The 19,720-nt window shown below is 35.0% G+C and overlaps 2 protein-coding genes across 17 annotated transcripts in view; one reads left to right on the top strand and one right to left on the bottom strand.

The window, feature by feature from the left end:
• LOC142350892 (polyadenylate-binding protein 2-B-like) overlaps positions 1-19,720 on the bottom strand; it is a 442,128-nt gene that overhangs the window by 256,641 nt on the left and 165,767 nt on the right. The gene's annotated exons all lie outside the window — the stretch shown is intronic.
• LOC142350889 (anoctamin-4-like) overlaps positions 1-19,720 on the top strand; it is a 152,180-nt gene that overhangs the window by 25,681 nt on the left and 106,779 nt on the right. For 11 of the 16 annotated variants that reach the window (XM_075402881.1, XM_075402876.1, XM_075402875.1 and 8 more), the window contains 6 exons: positions 3,044-3,180; positions 3,563-3,646; positions 4,143-4,292; positions 6,978-7,007; positions 7,413-7,562; positions 17,270-17,410. In XM_075402881.1, coding sequence (XP_075258996.1) covers positions 3,044-3,180; positions 3,563-3,646; positions 4,143-4,292; positions 6,978-7,007; positions 7,413-7,562; positions 17,270-17,410 — 692 coding nt within the window. Of the gene's footprint in view, positions 1-3,043; positions 3,181-3,562; positions 3,647-4,142; positions 4,293-6,977; positions 7,008-7,412; positions 7,563-8,717; positions 8,766-17,269; positions 17,411-19,720 lie in introns of all 16 variants that reach the window. The other 5 variants (XM_075402886.1, XM_075402885.1, XM_075402883.1 and 2 more) reach the window with 4 other exon arrangements.

Here is a 19,720-nt window from a genome sequence, read left to right as displayed (position 1 = left end):
TGGGATGACGATGTTGGGGCAACCATAACTGACCAATTTAAAGCCTGGATGATCGGATTACATCATCTATCTGAGCTACGTATACCACGTTTTGTGGCAAACTTCGCTGTTGAAAAATACAACATCACTTATTTTGCGACGCTTCTGAAAAAGCGTACGGAGCTGCTGTATGTGCCCGATCACTGGGAGCATCTCAGACCAAGTCTACCTTGCTATGTTCCAAGTCCAGATTGGCGTCAAGAAAAATACTTAGCATGCCGAGACTTGAACTGTGCTCAATTGTTCTTGGAGCGCAGATGATACAAACAGTTCCGACAACGGTAAACCAAAATGGATTTACAACTGAAATTTATGCATGGAGCGATTCAACAGCTGCCTTAACTTGGATAAATTCTACCCCTAGTAGATTCTCAATATTCATAGCTAACCGTTTGAGCAAAGTTCAACACATAATTCCACCAGAAAAATGGAAATACGTGCCAACAGAAGAAAATCCAGCCGATCATACTACCCGCCCGGTGCCAGCAAAACAGCTTTCATCCCTTAAAATGTGGTGGCAAGGCCCAGAATGGCTCTCTGGTGGAAACTTGACTAACCCAATACAACCAGAAATTCTTCAGTCAACAGAAGTAAAGAAGGAACTAGTGCGGAGCAAAATATTAACACTAGATTCGGGCACTAATCCCGAACCTCTAGGGGAGGAAAACGACCCGCTCAATGATCAAAACACAGCAGTCGACTCACCAAATCGACCAATTATTCCCTATTTAACATTACGGAAGTCTCGACAAAGCAATAAGAGTAGCAAAGCAAGTTCTAAAGTTTGCTTACATTTTGCTTAAAAAGCCAATCGAGAGAAAAGAATTCAAGTGACAAGCATTAAATATGCTTGTTAGAGATGTGCAGAAGCAAAACTATATTGATGAAATAGACAAATTGCAGAAAAGCCAGAGCATAAGCCGAAAATCGAGAATCCTTCAACTTTATCCCTTCATAGATGAAAGAGTTTTAATGGTTGGTGGACGTTTAGTAGCAGCAGATTGCTTGAATAAATCTGCCAATCTTGCTTTACAAAAATCATCTTTCGAAGTTAATCGTACTTGACAGTCATCAGCGAGTGTTACATTCATGCGTAAACGCAACAGTTGTTCATACGCGTCAGATTTCTGGATAATTCGAGTGAAAACGCTGACAAGGTCTGTAGTTTGAAACTGCATCACATATTTTCGGTTTAATGGCCGTAACCTTTCTCAACTCTTAGGCGACCTACCACAAGAACGAGTCAACCCTGCTCCACCATTCAGTAACGCGGGCATAGACTTCACCGGTCCAATGACTTACAGATGTGACAAGACTGAAGCCAAATGTTATTTGGTAGTCTTCGTATGCTTTGTTACAAAAGACATTCATTTGGATATCACTAAAGCATTGGATACAAAGGAATGCTTGAAAACTATCAGACGGTTCATTTTGCGACGAGGATGCCCAGCTCACATGTTTTCGGACAATGGTACAAACTTTATAGGATCATCCTAAAGAAGCCACGACACGAGAAGCCTTGACCACTGGCAGTTGGATTCTCACAAGCCGCACTTCGCAAGGACCAAACTTGGTCCAAATATGATTTTTCTTGTAATATAAGGTTGAATAGCTGTTGATGCTATCAAAAACTGACATATGATCTGAATTAATATATATATATATATATATATATATATATATATATATATATATATTTTGATGTCATACATCAACGGGGGCGGCAATTTATAAACATATAAATTACTCAACGCATGTATTGACTTTTGATGTTACTCTCTAAGGCTGATTTTTGTTCAATTGTGTAAACACACGCAAAGTTTCCCGCTTAAAATTCACTCCCTTTGTTTAGCTACTAATTCTCTTGATTCACAAGCCATTCATTTCAATATTTAATTCAATCCTTTATTTACATAGTAAACAGCTATCGCGAACGTACACAGAGACGGCTTGACTTAGCTTTGATTTTTGTCTCAAGATCTGGGATTGTTGTAAGTCTGTCAGATGAAAATACGGAATTACCCGAAATGGGGCTGATGTAGATAAATTTTGCCAACATCAAAATCTTGAATTTGAAGAATTTTCACCATACAAATTTTTCTTTCCTGAATTTTTTTCCAACAGTTATTTACAACCGATCATATTGATCCAAGAAAATTTACTGAGCAATGCCGCAAGATAACTGGTCAGAAGTATAGTAAAGCAGGCTAAAATCCCCAAGTTTTCTATTGGTGGTCGGAACTAGTGTACAAATTCAAATGAACCTCCATCTTATCCTAGCAGTCAATGATCCTTTTCATGTTTTTTCCGATTTCTACGTTGTTTTTCCCATTTTGTATTTCTGACTTTGAAGGCCATTTTATTGAATTATTTTGTTTGATTAAATTTCATGTCGGCACCTATTTATGTTAGGCTTCAGCGATAGCGTTGAGTTGTATTTGAAGACAGACAACTATCATTCAGTAGAAAGGACAGACAATCATATTTAATTTAACAGTTTTTCCCCTGTACAAAAGGAGGTCTTCTGAATGATGCTCAATTCAAGACAGGTGTCTTTCGTTTATAGTTTCTGTTTTGCGTCTCATCGAATATCTTTAGAAATCAAATGAACAATCAAGCTCAATATTATTTTCAATACTTGCAAAATTAGTCGAACGCCTCTGTTCTCAGACTGAACAATTTTTTAAAAAGTATTTATATTTGCGCAATTGAGCATTGATTATACTTTGATCAAACGTAATCGTGCTTTTCATAGAAAGTTAATCTGATTATGAAGCCTATTGTTTGATACTTTCAAGTCTGCTTAATTCGACTACAGTTATAGTAAAAAAAAACAGTATTTCACGGTGCAGACAACCTGAGAATCATAGTTATAACTTTAAGTAGTATTTAAATTTAAATTTTACAATTAGACAGACTAAGTTTGGTATAACTTATTCAACTACTTAAAATTACAGAATTGGTGTTGTATTTATCGTATCGTTGATGTCTTTGTGGTGTTCAGAATCGGATCCGGACTCGACGGGAGCCAATGCATCTGGACAACCTCTCCTGGGACAGAACAACAACGCTAGCGCCCCACCTCCTCTGGAATTGAAACCCATATACCCACCCAGTCCGAAGATGCCAGAACCTGAGAAGGTGATTAAGACTGCTGAATCTATATTAAGCTGAGAAGTAACTAACTTAAGTATATGAAACACGAGCATGTTAATTATATTGGAGATTTTAACCGAATTAGATGCTAACTCAAATGAGAAACTAACTATCTTCAAAAAGAAATCCGAAATCTGAAAAAGGTTGTACAAGGTTGTACAGTAAGACTGGCTCCGCAACTGTTCGCTTTTTCTCTGCGGTTCTAGATTAATGCAGATATTTAGAATTACGTTGTCTTTCACCTTTATCGTGTCTCATAATTGAATTCGTGTTGAAAATGTGAAAAAATCTAAATTCCAATATAATTTTCAAGCGGCATGCCAATTGTATGACTAATATCCACTGACTAATTGCATGCTAACTATAGGGCGCTCCTGGTCAAGATGAGGTGCATGAAGACATAGCAGCTGCCAACTCCGTGAAAAAAGTTAACGCACCCATGTTGCCCAAGGTAGGTTACAACTCTTCATTTCATGGACGTGAATATAAGCTTTGAGAGTTACGATACATTCTACTGAATTATATTTTGTTAAGCATCTCCCTAAGCTTAATGTCCGAATATGATCGTTGTCTCCAGTACTTTCAACTTTATAGCTGATCACAGTGGACTGATAACTGAATTTTTGTTCTAGAGGGACTGAATTTGTTCGAACGACCGTGAACGAATCAGTATTAAGTAACGCCGCCATAAAAAAATTTTGAACAAAATAGATTAGTAGAGTTACAGGATCAATGCTTTAATCTGACAGAACAAAAGGGCATGTTATGAAATAGTTTTGCATTGTTGTGTTTGTATCGCGTGCTGAATCAAAAGCAAATGTATAGTACTTTGTCTTGGTCTTCAGATCATGAATTTTGAGTTTTTCTCTTGACCCCTCGTTCAAATAAAAACGCTATTCACGCGTGTAACTCATATTTTACTTGAACCCGCAAACGTTGCTTTTTAGGAGACTGGAATAGAGGCTAAAGTGTCAGCAAATGCCAGTGCTAATTTGAAGCACAGTCCTCTTGTCCCAGACGAAGAGTTGAAGGCATGCTTCACAGTGTTTGATGATGACCCGATACCTAAGAGGATTGATTTCGTGCTCGTACATCAGGTGAAGTTTAACTAGATACATTATTTCGTGGTTTTTTTAGATGAAAATTTTGGGTTGATTTGGCACCAGAGAGAGTGAAAGACTATATAATTTTTATAGCCGCAAAGCGGTAGCTGGGGTTATTATTGGCCTTCTCTTGATTTTTACAATTAAAAGAATTTGAATTGTATTGGGGCGCTGTATTTCTTTTCAAGATCTGTTCACACATATTCATTATTTTTGAAGTCAAATTGAAGCGATGGTTTTGGTCACGCCAAAATAGGAAGTGGAGCGAAAGAGCAATTGGTGCAATTTGTTCATTCTAATTTTCAAGTACAGTGAGAGAACGGTCTATGAACAAAAATTCGCTTTATCGCTAATTTGCTTTGATTTTTTTTGTTTAACTGCTCTCAAATGAAGTTTGAAGCAATTATATTAGTCCTGTTGGTCTTAAATCTCGATTTTTCGCGTGACCAATTTTTTGTTTGACCCATTTGACTTTTCGTCCTCAAGAACTGGATAAACAGGTAGCGCCCATAGGACATTTAGTGCTCTTAGAGTCCTTCAGCCCACTAGTAGCCAAGTATGCGATTAAGAGAAACTGTTTAATAGTCGCACAGCGATAGCTGGGGCTATTATTGGCCCTCTTGTTTTTTGTTACCACAATATGACGTCACAAGCACTTCAAATACTTTTTGTTCATTCGTTCATGCAATTTCAACTGAAGTGCGTGCGTGACGTCATTTTTCATTCCTTAGTGGAGCGAGTTTTTTTTTGCTCTTTTGCGTGATTAAATTTTTGTTCGCACGTGACTTATCTCATTCTCAAAAATGACTCCTCACTTTGAAATTGACCTTAATTTACTTTAATTCAAAGTGATAAGGTCAAGTTAGTAGCGTCTGTCGCTCTAAATGTGGGTCATTTGAGAGCAAATAATAGAATCATGGGTAAGTTATACGAAGATGGTTAATCAAAATCAAACATCTCATCATTTAATAAAAAGAAATTTCCTATCTTTTTACTATTTTTTTACTATCTGTTTGAGACTGCAGGTCAACAAAGCTATTGCGGCGATTTTCTGGCAATCTCCCAGTTATACTATTTTTTCGCTGCATCTAGGAGGACAACTGGTATGGCCTATAAAATATCAGAGGCAGATAACGTGACCAAAAGTCTATTTCACAAACTGCCTTGAATACGGATTTTTTTCTGAATTTTTTACAGCAGCAAAATCAATAGCTGAGCGATTAATTCCTGGCGTTTCTTTGTTTTGGTTCCCTGTCTTTTTTCAAGATATATTTACGTTTTTGGATTATTTTTGAAGTCTGGATTTATTTCGAATTCGGTTAGAAATCCAATTTGAGTCGTGTTTTCAGTCACTCGTGAGCAATAAAGGGAGCGGAGAAGCAAGTTAGTTCAAGAGGGCTTTTCTCAGATTTTGAAGCAACAATATTAGTGCTGTGGCATTTTTTCTTATGCGTTTTTTTTTTGCTTAACCAATTTTTCGTCTGACCCTTTTGACTTTTCGTTCTCAAAACGGGATGAACACCCGAAGGGCATTAAGTTAGCTTGGAGCCTTTAGGCTCACTAGACTAGCTAGTATGCGGTTCACCGGAACTGTTTTGAGACATGAATCCCCTTCCCTTTCACCCCCTCCCCTCACTTCACCTCTCAACCACATCAGCCCCCTTCCCCCCCCCCCCACTACGTTACTTTTATAGCGGCGTAGTTGCTGGTCTGAATTTTTGTTTTGTTCATGAAAGAGCTTTGACTTATCATAACCACCGCCATCTATTTTAAGTGCTATTTTTCATGAGCTTTAGTTTTATTGGATTGATGGTTTGTTCTGTTTTTCGTTTAATTAAGTCACAGATTTCACAAGTGACTTGATTTACTTCACTCAATGTCTTTACTCAATGGATACTCACGTTTTATTCAACAAGTAGTAGAAAATAAGAAAACGAGATGAACCGATGAAGTCCTGGAATTAAGACTTATTGCATTAAGTTATTAAAGTTTATAAGAGTAAATGCTTACTGGAGTTTATTAGTTGCTTATTGTCCTTCGACTGAAGTCAATTTATCTAATCGATTGTAATCAATTTATCTATTCTAAGCTTATGGTTCTTCAATTGAGCTGATTTTATCTAATTTGATGAAACAAGTACGTTAGAATTTTCTTTTTTTAAATAACCGCCCTCATCTTTCCAGCTGGCTAAAATGGCGGACCATTTTTTTTAATTCAATGGATTTTGATTGTATTGGTGCGCTGTCCTTAAACTTTTTGACTTTTTGATGTCAATGTGAAGTCAAATTAGAGCTGTGATTGAAGATCATCTGATTGAAAGTCAACTTAATATTATTTGATTGATTTTCTTTAAACTGTAGAAATTGACTAACTGTTTAAATTACTGACTGCGTTAGTTCCCCGCAAAATGAAAAGTTTGATTTTATTTGAAGTAAATAAGATAAATAGTTAGCTTTTCAAAAAGAACAGCAGTCTGAATTCGAATCATTTAAACAACGGAAAGGTAGTATTACATTCTAGCTTTTCGCAAAAAAAAATTGCTGATTTCCTATAACTTTTTTTGGAACCTGCATCTAAAAACCAAAAAGTAGTCGGACCAATGTCATAAACCTTTTTTGTAAAGCTAGAATTGTGAATAAAGAATTACTGTTAATGTATCTTGTTGATCTACACTTTCAGATGCGCACGCGTTCCAAAAATAATCAACAGGTAACTTTTTCTGCTAAAAACGTTGCCTGATTCGTTCGAAAGTTGTTAAGAGATCCGGCTTGGGTATAGTTTTGCTGAACTGATAATTGGCCCTCTTGGTTTTTGTGACTTTTATTGTGAACCTTTTCCTCCCCCACCCTCCCTTTTCTAAGTAGAATTGAACACCTCAAATTCATTTTTTGGAACGCAATAGTGGTATGTTGTCTCTTTAAATCAATTAATCAGATGTTACGCAAATCAAGTTGGCGAAATTTATGGCTTATGGCTTATGAAGATGAAAATTTTGTTCTCTGGGGAAGGAAATAGTTCACGTGCTATTGTTTACGAAAACTGTGACGCAGCTTCGCTTCTGGAAATTTGTTTTGAAAAAGAGGTCATATGTTCATTTTGAGGTCATTTTTTCAGGTGACAGAAGAGGATATAAATGGAAGCTCGGACAGTCTAGCAAAGAAGAAGAAATCAGATGACGATGATCATCATCACGTGACCCCGAAAGAAAGCAGGCGAATCTTCACAGAGAACCTAAGAACTAAAGGACTTCTACTTAAAGCCGTGGTGAGTATTACATTAGAAAACAATGTAGTCATTGTTAACCCATATATAAACTTTCATTATTTTACATTATTTTCGTCATTCTGTGATTCTGTCATTTAAATTAGAGTATTTTTAATAGGCACTGTTATCGGTCTCGTAGATCAGTAGATTCCCACTCTTCGTCTTCTCCGAATTGTTTCTTTGTTTTTACTCCTTATTTAGATTATCTTCATTTTAGTCCCGCGAAGTCCCTGCTGCTCCTTTCTTAATCTTCTTTCAAATCACATAAAAACAGTGGAACTTCGAACGAAGTGGATTTTTGTCATGGATTGAACAATTTTGACGTTGGGTGAAGAATTTCCCGAAGACCAGAAATCTGAAATTTCAAATTTTGATCTTGGATTTGATCGCAGTGACGCTTTGGCCCCAAAATGAATTTCCTCACAATTTGAAAAGAAAGTGCGGGAAAGTTTATCGATTGCTTTATAATATGACTAAAAGATTGTCCCTAACTTGTATTTGTTAATCTTACGCTATATGTCAAGGCAGCAATTTTAATTGCGCTGCCTATTTTAGCGTTCCTGTAAACTTTAGAGTCTAAATTATTTTTGTGATTTTTTGCTTGCTTTTGAAGTGAGTTCAATTCAAAAGTTTTACTAGTTTAATGTAGCAAAAATTCGAATTCTAATTGCTTCATGAAAATTATTTCGGTACAAATCATTTCGTACGTGCAAAAGTATTTCTCTGACGATTACTTAGCGGGCGTGCAATTAAGCCAATTGACCGCTACATTATTTACCTGAGGCATATCAATACCTAGCATCGTTTCTCAAGCAAATATTGGGAAACGATGAAACAACGTGGCGCCTCAAGCCCTTGATTCCATTGGGATGTTTTTGTTTTACAAAAGAACAACTTTTCGCGCCTTTTAGTACATTTTTTTGTATCATAGAGGTTTTGTCCTTGTAATTTTGGCTTGAAGTACTCTTTCTCGCACAGATTCTTGCTGGTCTCGATTGTTGGTTTTTGATGACTTGTTTTTTTTCGGTGCCCTATTTAAGGCTGCTATGTGCAATTTTAGAGCGCATTCAGCAGCCCATTCTTGAGTCATTCAGCTATATGCGATTGATGATTCTTAGGAGACTGTGAACTTACACACACCTTATTTTTTGTCAGAAAATACAGCAGCAGCTGAATGAGAACACTGACTCGGAACTTAGTGTGGTATGTATGTGTCTGTCAGCTCATGTGGCCTCAATTGAAAGGATAATTGATAATGAAGGAACTGGCATGTGAACAATTGCTGATCATTGTTGTTTTAGTATCAATTAGTTCGGGGTAATTTAAGTTTTATATCTTAATTTTCCATACGAGTTATGACTTTTTTTATAGCTGCGAAGCTGTAAGCTGAGCGTAGCTATATTGCGGTGCTCTTGGTTTTTTTTACGACTCGAAGAGGAGTATTGGTTTTCTCTCGGTTTTTTTTTTTTTACAGGAAGTAGATTTGTTCACGCGGCATTTTGACATAAAAGCGAAAGTGAGAAAAGCTGTCTTGGTGAACAAATTTTCGCTGAGCGAGAGAAGTTTTTTGATCATGCGCTGCGTTTAGTGAATGACTTTTTGACTTTGAAAAGTAGTTTTTGACTGAATGGCATATATAGATAACCGTTTTTAGCCGTTTTTTCGTCTAAGTGGCCAATTTTTTTTGCTTGTAATTTGGTTTTTTGTAGAAATAATTTTTATTCGATGGTATATTGAAATGCCAACATCGGAGATTGATGCCACAGTGTTTTGCAGAGCCTGAATATGGGTTTCAATTTGAAAATTGGCACATATTTTTTGATTTTTTAGTTAATTTTTGACTTTTTTCTATTAATTTCTTCATTCTTAGATCTTTTAACCGTCTTTTTGTCAAAAATCAGTTCATTTGGCAACTTCCCTTTGATAATTCATATACTTAACGCCTCTCTCTACCTCGGTGTATTTTTGTTTTTTAAAATTGTACATATGCTAATCCGATTTTGGTAGTTTTTTCCCGATTTTTGTCAGTTTTTTTTTGTATTTTGATTGTAATTACTAGAAATAGTCTTTTTGTGCTACATGAGGGACCTTAATTGCGTTTTAATAAAAATTCAATCATTTTTTGGAGTTCAGTTTTTGAAAAACAGTTGAAGCTTTTTCGTAAATGCAGTCTTAAAAGTTTTTTGATAATTTTTTTTTTGCAAAATGTTTCCATGTTTTATATTATTGAGTTCTGCTTTTTCCTATTTTTTGTTCTCTTCAGGAGGATAGATTTTTGGATCGGATGACTAGTTATCTTTTCTAGGTCTCGAATGTTGAGCAGTGAACTGTATTTGTTTTTCTTGATTTTTTAATTTGATTTTTAACTTTTTAAAAAACAAGAATGCCTTTTTGTTACGGTGTTCCTTACATTGTGCCCATATTCTTAAAATTCTAGTTAGTATCATTCTAGCTTTGTCCTGGTACCTATTTTTATTTTTGGTATATTGATTTTTTCAGCTTCCATTTTTCATGAAAGCAGTATTAAAAGTTTTTTGACCTTTTTCTATAAAATATTTAATGTTTCGTAAGTTTGATATCTGGTTTTTCTTATTTTTTTGTTCACTTCAGGAGGATAGATCTTTATATTGGACGACTATTTATCTTTTCTATGTCTCTAATGCTGAACAATGAAATGTATTCGTTTTTCTTGAATTTTGTTTTTTTTTTATTTTCGATTTTCAAAAATCAAGAATGTGTTTTTATTACGGTGTTCTTCATATTGTGTCCACGTCTTATCATTCTAGTTAGTATCATTTTAGTTTTGTCCTGGCAGCTTTTTATGGCACATTTTTTTTTTTTGGTTGTTTCAGTTGTTAAAAAATTGAATGATTTCAGCATTTTCTTAGATTTTCGTCATTTCTTTGTTTGCAATTGATTTCATTCAACACAAGGCAGTACTGAGAGTTTGCTAGCCAGCTTTTTCCAAAAGCTCTACTTAATACTATCTACTGCAACTTCCTTCCGGCCTTGGTGTTAATATAAACGATTTTTTGCCTTTGAACATTTTTCTGCTGCTTGTCTTTTCTATGATTATTTTAATTTTTGAATTAGTTTTAAATCATGTTGTCTAGCATATGCAGAACGAGGGAGAAGTATGTGCCGTGCCGTTTTTTGTTTTAATTGCAGTGATTAGAACTGTAATTATAGTGGTTTTCTGATTCTTAAATTTGAGTATTCTTTTTTTAAAAAAAAAGATTTAACTTAGTTTCTAAGATTGTTATCTGCCGTTTGCTTTTCTGATCTTTTTGAGATCAGAATCATGAATTATTTGAGGGCAATTGATAGCCCTTTCAGCTGTTTTAGGCCATCAGTTTTTTGACCTGCTTATCTATTTCGGATTTTTTTAACAATATCAGACATTTTCAACAATATAAAGTTTTGCTGCATTTTTTTCTTGGTGACAGTGGTTTAAGTTTCACCAATTTTTAGATCAGACCAGGGGAGGTAATGAGTTAATGGTTGAATTCAAATGGTAATTGCTTCAGCTGCAATTAGGGTTTTGTTTGTGAGGTTTTGCGGCTTCGAGTCGCTTCCGGAATTCTTCCGGCTATGTTTTTTGTTTCGTCGTCTGACGCTTTATTTTCGTTTTACATTTGTTCTAGAACATTCTGTCTCGTCACTGCTTAAATGGCTTTTTCGCGCTTGATTTCACGCTTTCTGCGTGACCTAAATTGTGGTTATTCAGAAACAGAATCTGTTCCTAAAACAAAGTTGATTGTAAGAAAACAGATTGTATGGTCCGACAGCCGAGTGGTTAAGGCGACTGGCTTTTAATACGGAGATCGCGGGTTCGAGACGCGACAGGGAAACTGTTTTTTGCACCCAAAAACAACCTTCTTTGAAATAAACTTGTAAGTTTTATAGGCGGCGGCGATAACTATTATCAACTCACTTCTGTATCCTTTTCCATCTGTATTTTACGGCACGCAAATCTATTTCGCAGCTATTCCGGCAATCTGCCGGCTATGTTAGTAATTGCTTATCTCGCTATCGGCTATTTTTGTGCTCGAGGAATGATAATTTGCTTGAGGGGTAAATTGTAGTTCATATGATTTCTGGCTATCGATGCTTAACGAGTCTGGGCAATTCGGTTGGCTGACTACTTGATAATTTTTTAATGTCCGACAAACTGCTATTGTGAGTAATGCTTAAGTATTTTCCATGTCAGATTAACGTTTGATTATTTGTGTATGTATAACATGGTGAAAATGGTTTATGAGGTATAATTTCATATTAGACAAGTGAAGATAATAATTTCTATTGTAACTTCTGTTGAAAAATTTATAACTAATCCGACTGCACACAAAGCCGAAATACCCACCGAAAGCAGCCTAATTGGAAACCATGTCTTGGAAGATTTTCATGTTAATAGTTGGAACTGTTGAAACAAGGCTTTGTTGTTTATTAATTAATAGCTGGCTGATAAATCAAAATTGTTTTTATAGCTGCGAAGCTGTAAGCTGAGCGTAGCTATATTGCGGTGCTCTTGGTTTTTTTTACGACTCGAAGAGGAGTATTGGTTTTCTCTCGGTTTTTTTTTTTTTACAGGAAGTAGATTTGTTCACGCGGCATTTTGACATAAAAGCGAAAGTGAGAAAAGCTGTCTTGGTGAACAAATTTTCGCTGAGCGAGAGAAGTTTTTTGATCATGCGCTGCGTTTAGTGAATGACTTTTTGACTTTGAAAAGTAGTTTTTGACTGAATGGCATATATAGATAACCGTTTTTAGCCGTTTTTTCGTCTAAGTGGCCAATTTTTTTTGCTTGTAATTTGGTTTTTTGTAGAAATAATTTTTATTCGATGGTATATTGAAATGCCAACATCGGAGATTGATGCCACAGTGTTTTGCAGAGCCTGAATATGGGTTTCAATTTGAAAATTGGCACATATTTTTTGATTTTTTAGTTAATTTTTGACTTTTTTCTATTAATTTCTTCATTCTTAGATCTTTTAACCGTCTTTTTGTCAAAAATCAGTTCATTTGGCAACTTCCCTTTGATAATTCATATACTTAACGCCTCTCTCTACCTCGGTGTATTTTTGTTTTTTAAAATTGTACATATGCTAATCCGATTTTGGTAGTTTTTTCCCGATTTTTGTCAGTTTTTTTTTGTATTTTGATTGTAATTACTAGAAATAGTCTTTTTGTGCTACATGAGGGACCTTAATTGCGTTTTAATAAAAATTCAATCATTTTTTGGAGTTCAGTTTTTGAAAAACAGTTGAAGCTTTTTCGTAAATGCAGTCTTAAAAGTTTTTTGATAATTTTTTTTTTGCAAAATGTTTCAATGTTTTATATTATGGCAAAGAAAAGGCTTTAAGGATAATAATATCACAGCTTTGGCGACTTGTCTATAGAAGTTTTTGATCTGTAGGTGCAAATGAGGCTTTTTGAAAGCATGTATTAATGCGTATATTTTAGTGATATAATTTAAAGGTTTTTGGACGTTAGCTTCAAGAACTTTTTTGTTGTTTGGGCTAGTTTTTCCAAATTTTTCATATGTGCTGCAAGTTTTCTGCTAGCTTGCAAATGGTTGTTGGAGTTAAGCATAACAAAATATTGAATACGTAAGTATGAAGAATAAGACAATTTCTCATTATTTTTTGTTTGTTAACGATTTTGTATTAAGGAATGAAAAAGTAATTAATTTTTTTGCTTTAAGCACTTTTCTGATATATTGTAAGTTACATCAGTAGCCTCAGCAGCTTTTATCTATATTCTACATTCAATTATAATTTTTGGCTTATTTCGGCAGTAGGCCGGCCAACTTCTAAAATGCTCTCCTTTTGCATTAAACGACAACAGTACAAGTTTGGACAAGCCGCATGAATTAATTGGAGTTAGGCTAACTGAGAATTTGTCTCTTCGATTGCCCCAACATTTACTCGCTTAAACGTTTGTTGACTTTAGATAAATCTAAGCACCCTGTTGATCTGAATGTATTAGTCTGCCCAACAACAAGAGTATAATTTAACCAATTCAAATTTACAGCTGATTTGCGAAATGAGCACCAACTTCACATGATCAGGAATTTGTATTACCTCTGCTTATTTAAATTTAAAATTTTAAAACTTGGCTTTTTGTGATAGTTTGATAGTAAAATTGACATTTTCGTGGTTTAGTTTGAGATGTGAAAATTATTGGTGGTAATAGCCGCTGAAGAGGTATTTTAGTTCACTTCAAATAAATTTATAATTCGCTCTAAATTTGGATGCGGTTTTCTAACATGAGGGCCGCTTGAAAAAAAAACTCATCCAGATCCAATTTAATGCGACGTGCTTTTGTAAGACGGTTCCGTTGAATGGAACAGAAATGGATTCTGAAAGGTGCGCTACAAGCCTGCAGCTCAGTGGATTTGATCTGTTAATTTCTGCTAGTCGCCGTCAACCTCTCAAATTAGGAGCTCTCTTTTTATACAACTCGAAGTCTTATTACAGCTGTAAGCTGGGCGGAGCTATATTGCGGCGCTCTTGGCTTTTTACGACTCAAAGAGGAGTATTAATTTACTTAAGGTTTTTTTTACCGGAAGTACTATTTGTGCAGACGGTGTTTTGACCTAAAAGCGAAAGAGTAATATTGCCGTGTGAACTAATTTTTTCTACGCGAGAGAAGTTTGTTGATCATGCGCTTCGATTAGTGAATGACTTTTTGACTTTGAGAAATATTTTTGAGAGACCGACGCAAATAGCTAGCCGTTTTTGTCCATTTGGCTCAATGTTTTTTAAATTGTAGTTTGTTAATAGCCGCCCTCATCTTCTCAGCCGGCTATTATAGCGCTCATATTTTTTTACAATTCAAAGAATTTGAAGTGTATTGTGGCGCTGTCTTTTTTTAAGATCTGTTCACACATTTTCATGATTTTTGAAGTCAAATTGGAGTGGTGATTTTGGTCACGCCGAAACAGGAAGTGGAGCGAAAAAGCGAGTTGTTTTGCGGCGTAATTTTTTTTCGCTCTAATTTTAAAGTAGAGTGATAAAACGGCGTTTGAACAAAAATTCGCTTTCTCGCTAGTGGTTTTTTGTTCACATGCGGCAATTTCACTTTGATTTTTACTATTTTTTTCGATTTTCTGGCATATTTCATTCCAGATCTAATTTTTTGTTTAGTCAATAAAAATTCTTTGAATTGTACGTCAGGACTTGTCCTGCTATGTTTTTTTATTTCGTCGAACAAAAAATTTTTTTGCTTTACCTCATTTTGCCGCTTTTTCAACCTTTTGCGTGAACTATTTTTGACTTCTCTAGGCTAGTTTTTCTCTTCTCTCAATCTGTTAAAAGTGATTTTTAACATCAGTTGCTCAGCAAAGCAATTCAAAATGAACAGAGTCTGTATAAAAAATTGAAGTCAGAAACAGAAACAGGATAAACCCATAAAGCCCAATTTTAGATGCCAGCTGTTTGAACGTCGTTCCTCTAAGTTAAGTGAATGACTTTTTGACATTGAAAAGTAGTTTTTGACTGAATGGCACATATAGATAACCGTTTTTAGCCGTTTTTTCGTGTAAGTGGCCTAGTTTTTTTTGCTTGTAATTTGGTTTATTGTAGAAATAATTTTTAATCGATGCTATGTTGAAATGTAAACCCCGGAAATTGATAGCAAAGTATTTTGCATAGCCTGAAATTGCGTTTCAAATGCGAAATTGGCATATATTTCTTGATTTTTTAGTTAATTTTTGGCTTTTTTTTCTATTAATTTCTTCATTTTCGGATCTTTTAGCTGTTTTTTTGTCGAAAATCAGTTAATATGGCAACTTCCCTTTGATAATTCATATACTCAATGCCTCTTTCTACCTCGATGTAATTTTGTTTCATAAAATTGTACATTTGCTAATCCGATTTTCGTAGTTTTTTGCAATTTTTTTTCAGTTTTTTGTTTGTATTTTGCTTTTAATTACTAGAAATAGTATTTTGGGGATCATGAGGGACTTTAATTTCGTTTCAATAAAAATTCAATCGTTTTTTGGTGTTAAGTTTTTGAAAAAACAGATAAATTTTTTTCATAAATGCAGTCTTAAATATTTTTTGACCACTTTTTTGCAAACTGTTTCATTGTTTCGTATGTCTGAATTCTGCTTTTTCTTGTTTTATTCTGTTCAGCAAATTGGATTTTTGTGTCGAATGACTCGTTGTCTTTTCTATGTCTCGAATGCTGATCAATGAAATGTACTCGTTTTTCTTGATTTTTTTAAATTTGATTTTTAACTTTCAAAAATCAAGAATTGGTCTTTTTGTTACGGTGTTCCTAACATTGTGTCCATATTCTTCACATTCTCGTTTGTATCATTCTAGTTTTGTCCTGGCACCTACTTTTGTATTCGTTATATTGATTTTTTCAGTTGTTATAAATTGAATGAATTCAGCTTTTTCTTAGATCTTGGTTTCTTCGGTTTTCAATTGATTTAATTCAAAATAAGGCAGTACTGGGAGTTTGCTAGAAAGTCTTTTCCAATATTTCGAATTATTAAAATTCATTGCAATTTTATTCCGGGCTTGGTATTGTTTTTAGACGATTGTTTGCCTTTGAATATTATTCTGTTGCTTTTGTTTTTCTATGATTAATTTATTTTTTGAATTAGTATGAAATCATGTTGTCTAGCATATATACAACAAGGAAGAATCATGTATTATTTTTGTCTTAATTGCCGTGATTAGAAATCTAATTGTAGTGGTTCTCTGATTCTTAAGTTTGAGCACTCTTTTTTGAATAATTTTGACTTTCCTGTCTTTTTTGAAAAGTTTTTATCTGCCATTTGCTTTCGCGATCTTTTTGAGATTAGAATAATTAATTATCTGAGGGCAATTGATGGCCCTGTCAGCTTTGTCAGGCTATCAGTTTTTTGACCATCTTAAAAAGTTCAGACTTTTTTAACGTTACCAAACGTTTTCAATAATAAAATTTTGCTGCATTTTCTTTCTCTTGGTGACAGTGGTTTAATTTTCACCGATTTTTAGATCAGACCCGCGGAGGTAATGAGTTAATGGTTTAATACAAAAGGTAATGGCTTCAGCTTATTGTGAAGTTTTGGTGCTTCGAGTCGCTTCCGGAATTCTTCCGGCTATGTTTTTTGTTTCGTCGTCTGACGCTCTTTTTTCGTTTTACATTTGTTCACACAGCAAAGCTGAAAAAGTCAAATTTTCTGAATGACTTTTTCCTCTCACTAACGGCATTTGCGCGCGTGATGTCATTTCTCACTCGCTTTAGCGAAAGTTTTTAGGTTATTTGCGTGATTAGATTTTGATCATACGTGACTTACCTCACTCAATAAAATGACTTTTGCACTTTAAAACTTAGGTTTAATTTGAATTTGTTTAAAGTCAAAGGAACTCATTTGTGTAGTAAAGGTCCCTAATAAGAGGCTTCTGTGGAATGAATTTTAACAACCTTTATTGATTTATCGCTGAATGTTTTTTAGCCTAGTTTTTTGAGTGGCGTCGATTTTTTTTTCAATTTAGATCTTTATCTGTTTCTATCTCTATTATATGGCACGCAAGTCTATTCTTTCGCAGCTATTCCGGCAATCTGCCGGCTATGTTCTGTGGGTTTTGATTGTCAGAATTGAACAAATCTTAAAAAGCAATGATTTCGTAGTCTGACACACTACAGATATGGCTGGAATCTAGATCTGCTTTGTGAACTCTGCTATATGTTATGCTTTGTGAACACAGAGGTGTGGCGAGGGCGGTTTTAGTGAACCGGCTATGCGTCGCAAACTGTGCAAAGAGAAGTCTCTTAGCCGTAAGATTAGCTACACCGGACTCAAGTCCGTGTCCGTATCTGGACATCAGCACATAGCTGTTAACAAGGCAGTAAGTAACGAAACACAAACGGATGGTGGTGGCAGTAATTGATCATTTAGCAGAACTTTTTAATTACCCGGAGCCTTTCGACGGAAGCATATTTCATTTGAATGAAACTTGTTTTAGAACTTAACGACGTTTCTTTTTAATTGTCCTTTAAAAATAATTGAGCAAGAATGAATTGTGAAGTGATTCACGACAGAATTCGAAATTCATTCAGATGAGGCAAAAATTAAGGTTTAAAAGTTTTTAGGGCGATAATGGCTCAGAAGTACGTATAATTGTTGCATTGGCGGTTGGTCCAATAAGAAATAAGTAGATGAGAAGATCTCGAAGAGGGAGTTCGGTTTCTGGGTAGTCTGAAAAGTTGACTAAATGATCAATTTCCGCTAGTAGCACCCAGTAATAACAGCGTCTATTGGTTCAATGGTTTCACTTGGTATAGCGAGCAAGCTGTTGTTTAGTGTCGGCATGTGAACTTCCAACACGATATAACCTGCTTTACCCAATTCATATGTATTATGATGCTGATTTGAGTTAATTAAATGCTCTCAACCAAAGCTTATGGCAATTAATTGGATCCTTTTTTCTGCTTTTACGCAATATCGTTCTCAGAATTTTGCATGTGCTTATTAGAGGCAGTTTACTACCGAGAAGTGATTTATTTGACTAATCGCGTTGAATCTACTAACTGATGATAGGCCCTAATATCGTTGGTTGGTTCTTTAGAAGTTAACTCCTAATTCTAATGATTCTAACATCCCTTGCATAACTATAGTCTACGCATATGCATTCTCATCTTGTGAGCAATTTGCTTGACTTCAATATAGTATGTTTCGATGAGCGATTAGCTGTGCTTCAACCTTCAATTTTTGAGCTCTTTTTGCAGTGTTTATTGGAAGCTAATGTAAAAAAGTATTATTTTCCCAAAAAACAAGCGGAACAAGTAATTCTTGGCATATGAACTTATATTGATGGGTTTGAAGCTGCTTAGAGATTGCACAAAGAGAAAGTTGCCCGCTGTTATTGTAATAACATTTAGAGTTGTTGAACAGAATATAGTATTGTTTTTAATTAGTTTCGGATGAAATTTGAAGCCGTTTTGATAATTCGTTTTAATATTCTTTCGCTCGCTTAAGGGATTCGAATTCTCACCCTGTGAAACGATATAAAATGGTTAAGCCACTAATACTATGTATAGCACTGTTTCAGTTTTTGCTTTGGTGGTTCGAACCCCTCAATACAAAATTTTCCAAAAGTTTTTCCGTTCACGTTTCCATTTACAGTATTTCTTATTTTTCACTGGTGTTTTTCCTCGTTTTTAGTTGACTGGTATTTGGAATATCGAATAATGGCACAACGCTAAATCGTTAACAAATTGTGCAATAAGCTCTCGAAGGTGAAGTTCGAAATATTTTTGCGATTTTCTTACAGTTTTATCTTTCAAGACCGTTTTTGGACATTCATTCTATCGTTTTATTCTAATGAGACTAAAATCACATACAGAATTTCAACAATTTTAAAGTGCTCACGAAGATTGAAGAAATTTTTGGCGTGTTGTCTGTGTAGGAATTGTAAAGATTTCAGACATAATTTCTGCGGGACCGTTTTTGAACAAGAGTTCTTTCGCTCGTGTGAGTGACTTAACTTTCTTCAAAGGAAACGGTTTAAATACTTAGAGCTGCTCTAGTACATTAAGTTACTGTGTAACTATTTAAGATCCTTAGTAAAGTATGTTATAAGGGTGCTGTTCACCGAAGCTTTTGAAGCAGTCCTTGATAGGCAATTTTGATTTTTGCTTTACCCACTGCATTGGCCTCCTAAATCGCAAGCTAGCTACAACCAGAGTAATTCCATTGCCTGTCATTTGATAGCAAATTGTGTGACATTATATGTATATCTTTGGAAATGCTTTGTCAAACGTGTTTCCAATTTTTTTATGTGTTTTTCGACTGTTTAGATCACACAAGTTGTCAGTAGACGTAGACAATCTTTGTACAATCTTCTGTCGGTTTATTGTTTTGCGTTTAATGCTTTTTGCCAGCTCTGCCTTATACTCGTGAACTGAAAACAATATTTGACGTTTTGTAATTCCAACAAAATTTGCTATTCAAGCTGTTGAATTGGCAGTTTTTACTCATTGTGCGGGTTTCTTGCATTTTCGGTTTTGGTCGCACTCAGGTCACTTTAGTTTAGTGATATCGAGGGAAATATGGTCAACAGATGAATTGACTTTTTAAGGAGGAACATCCTAAATCAAACTGGTGACCGTTTTTTGCGACTTACGGGTCAGCTTTTCCAGTTTTACAACGCTGTAGC

Source organism: Convolutriloba macropyga, chromosome 12, assembly GCF_964194025.1.
Source record: "Convolutriloba macropyga chromosome 12, txConMacr16.3, whole genome shotgun sequence".
Classification (NCBI taxonomy): domain Eukaryota; kingdom Metazoa; phylum Xenacoelomorpha; order Acoela; family Convolutidae; genus Convolutriloba; species Convolutriloba macropyga.
This window is presented reverse-complemented; position numbering and strand designations above follow the sequence as displayed.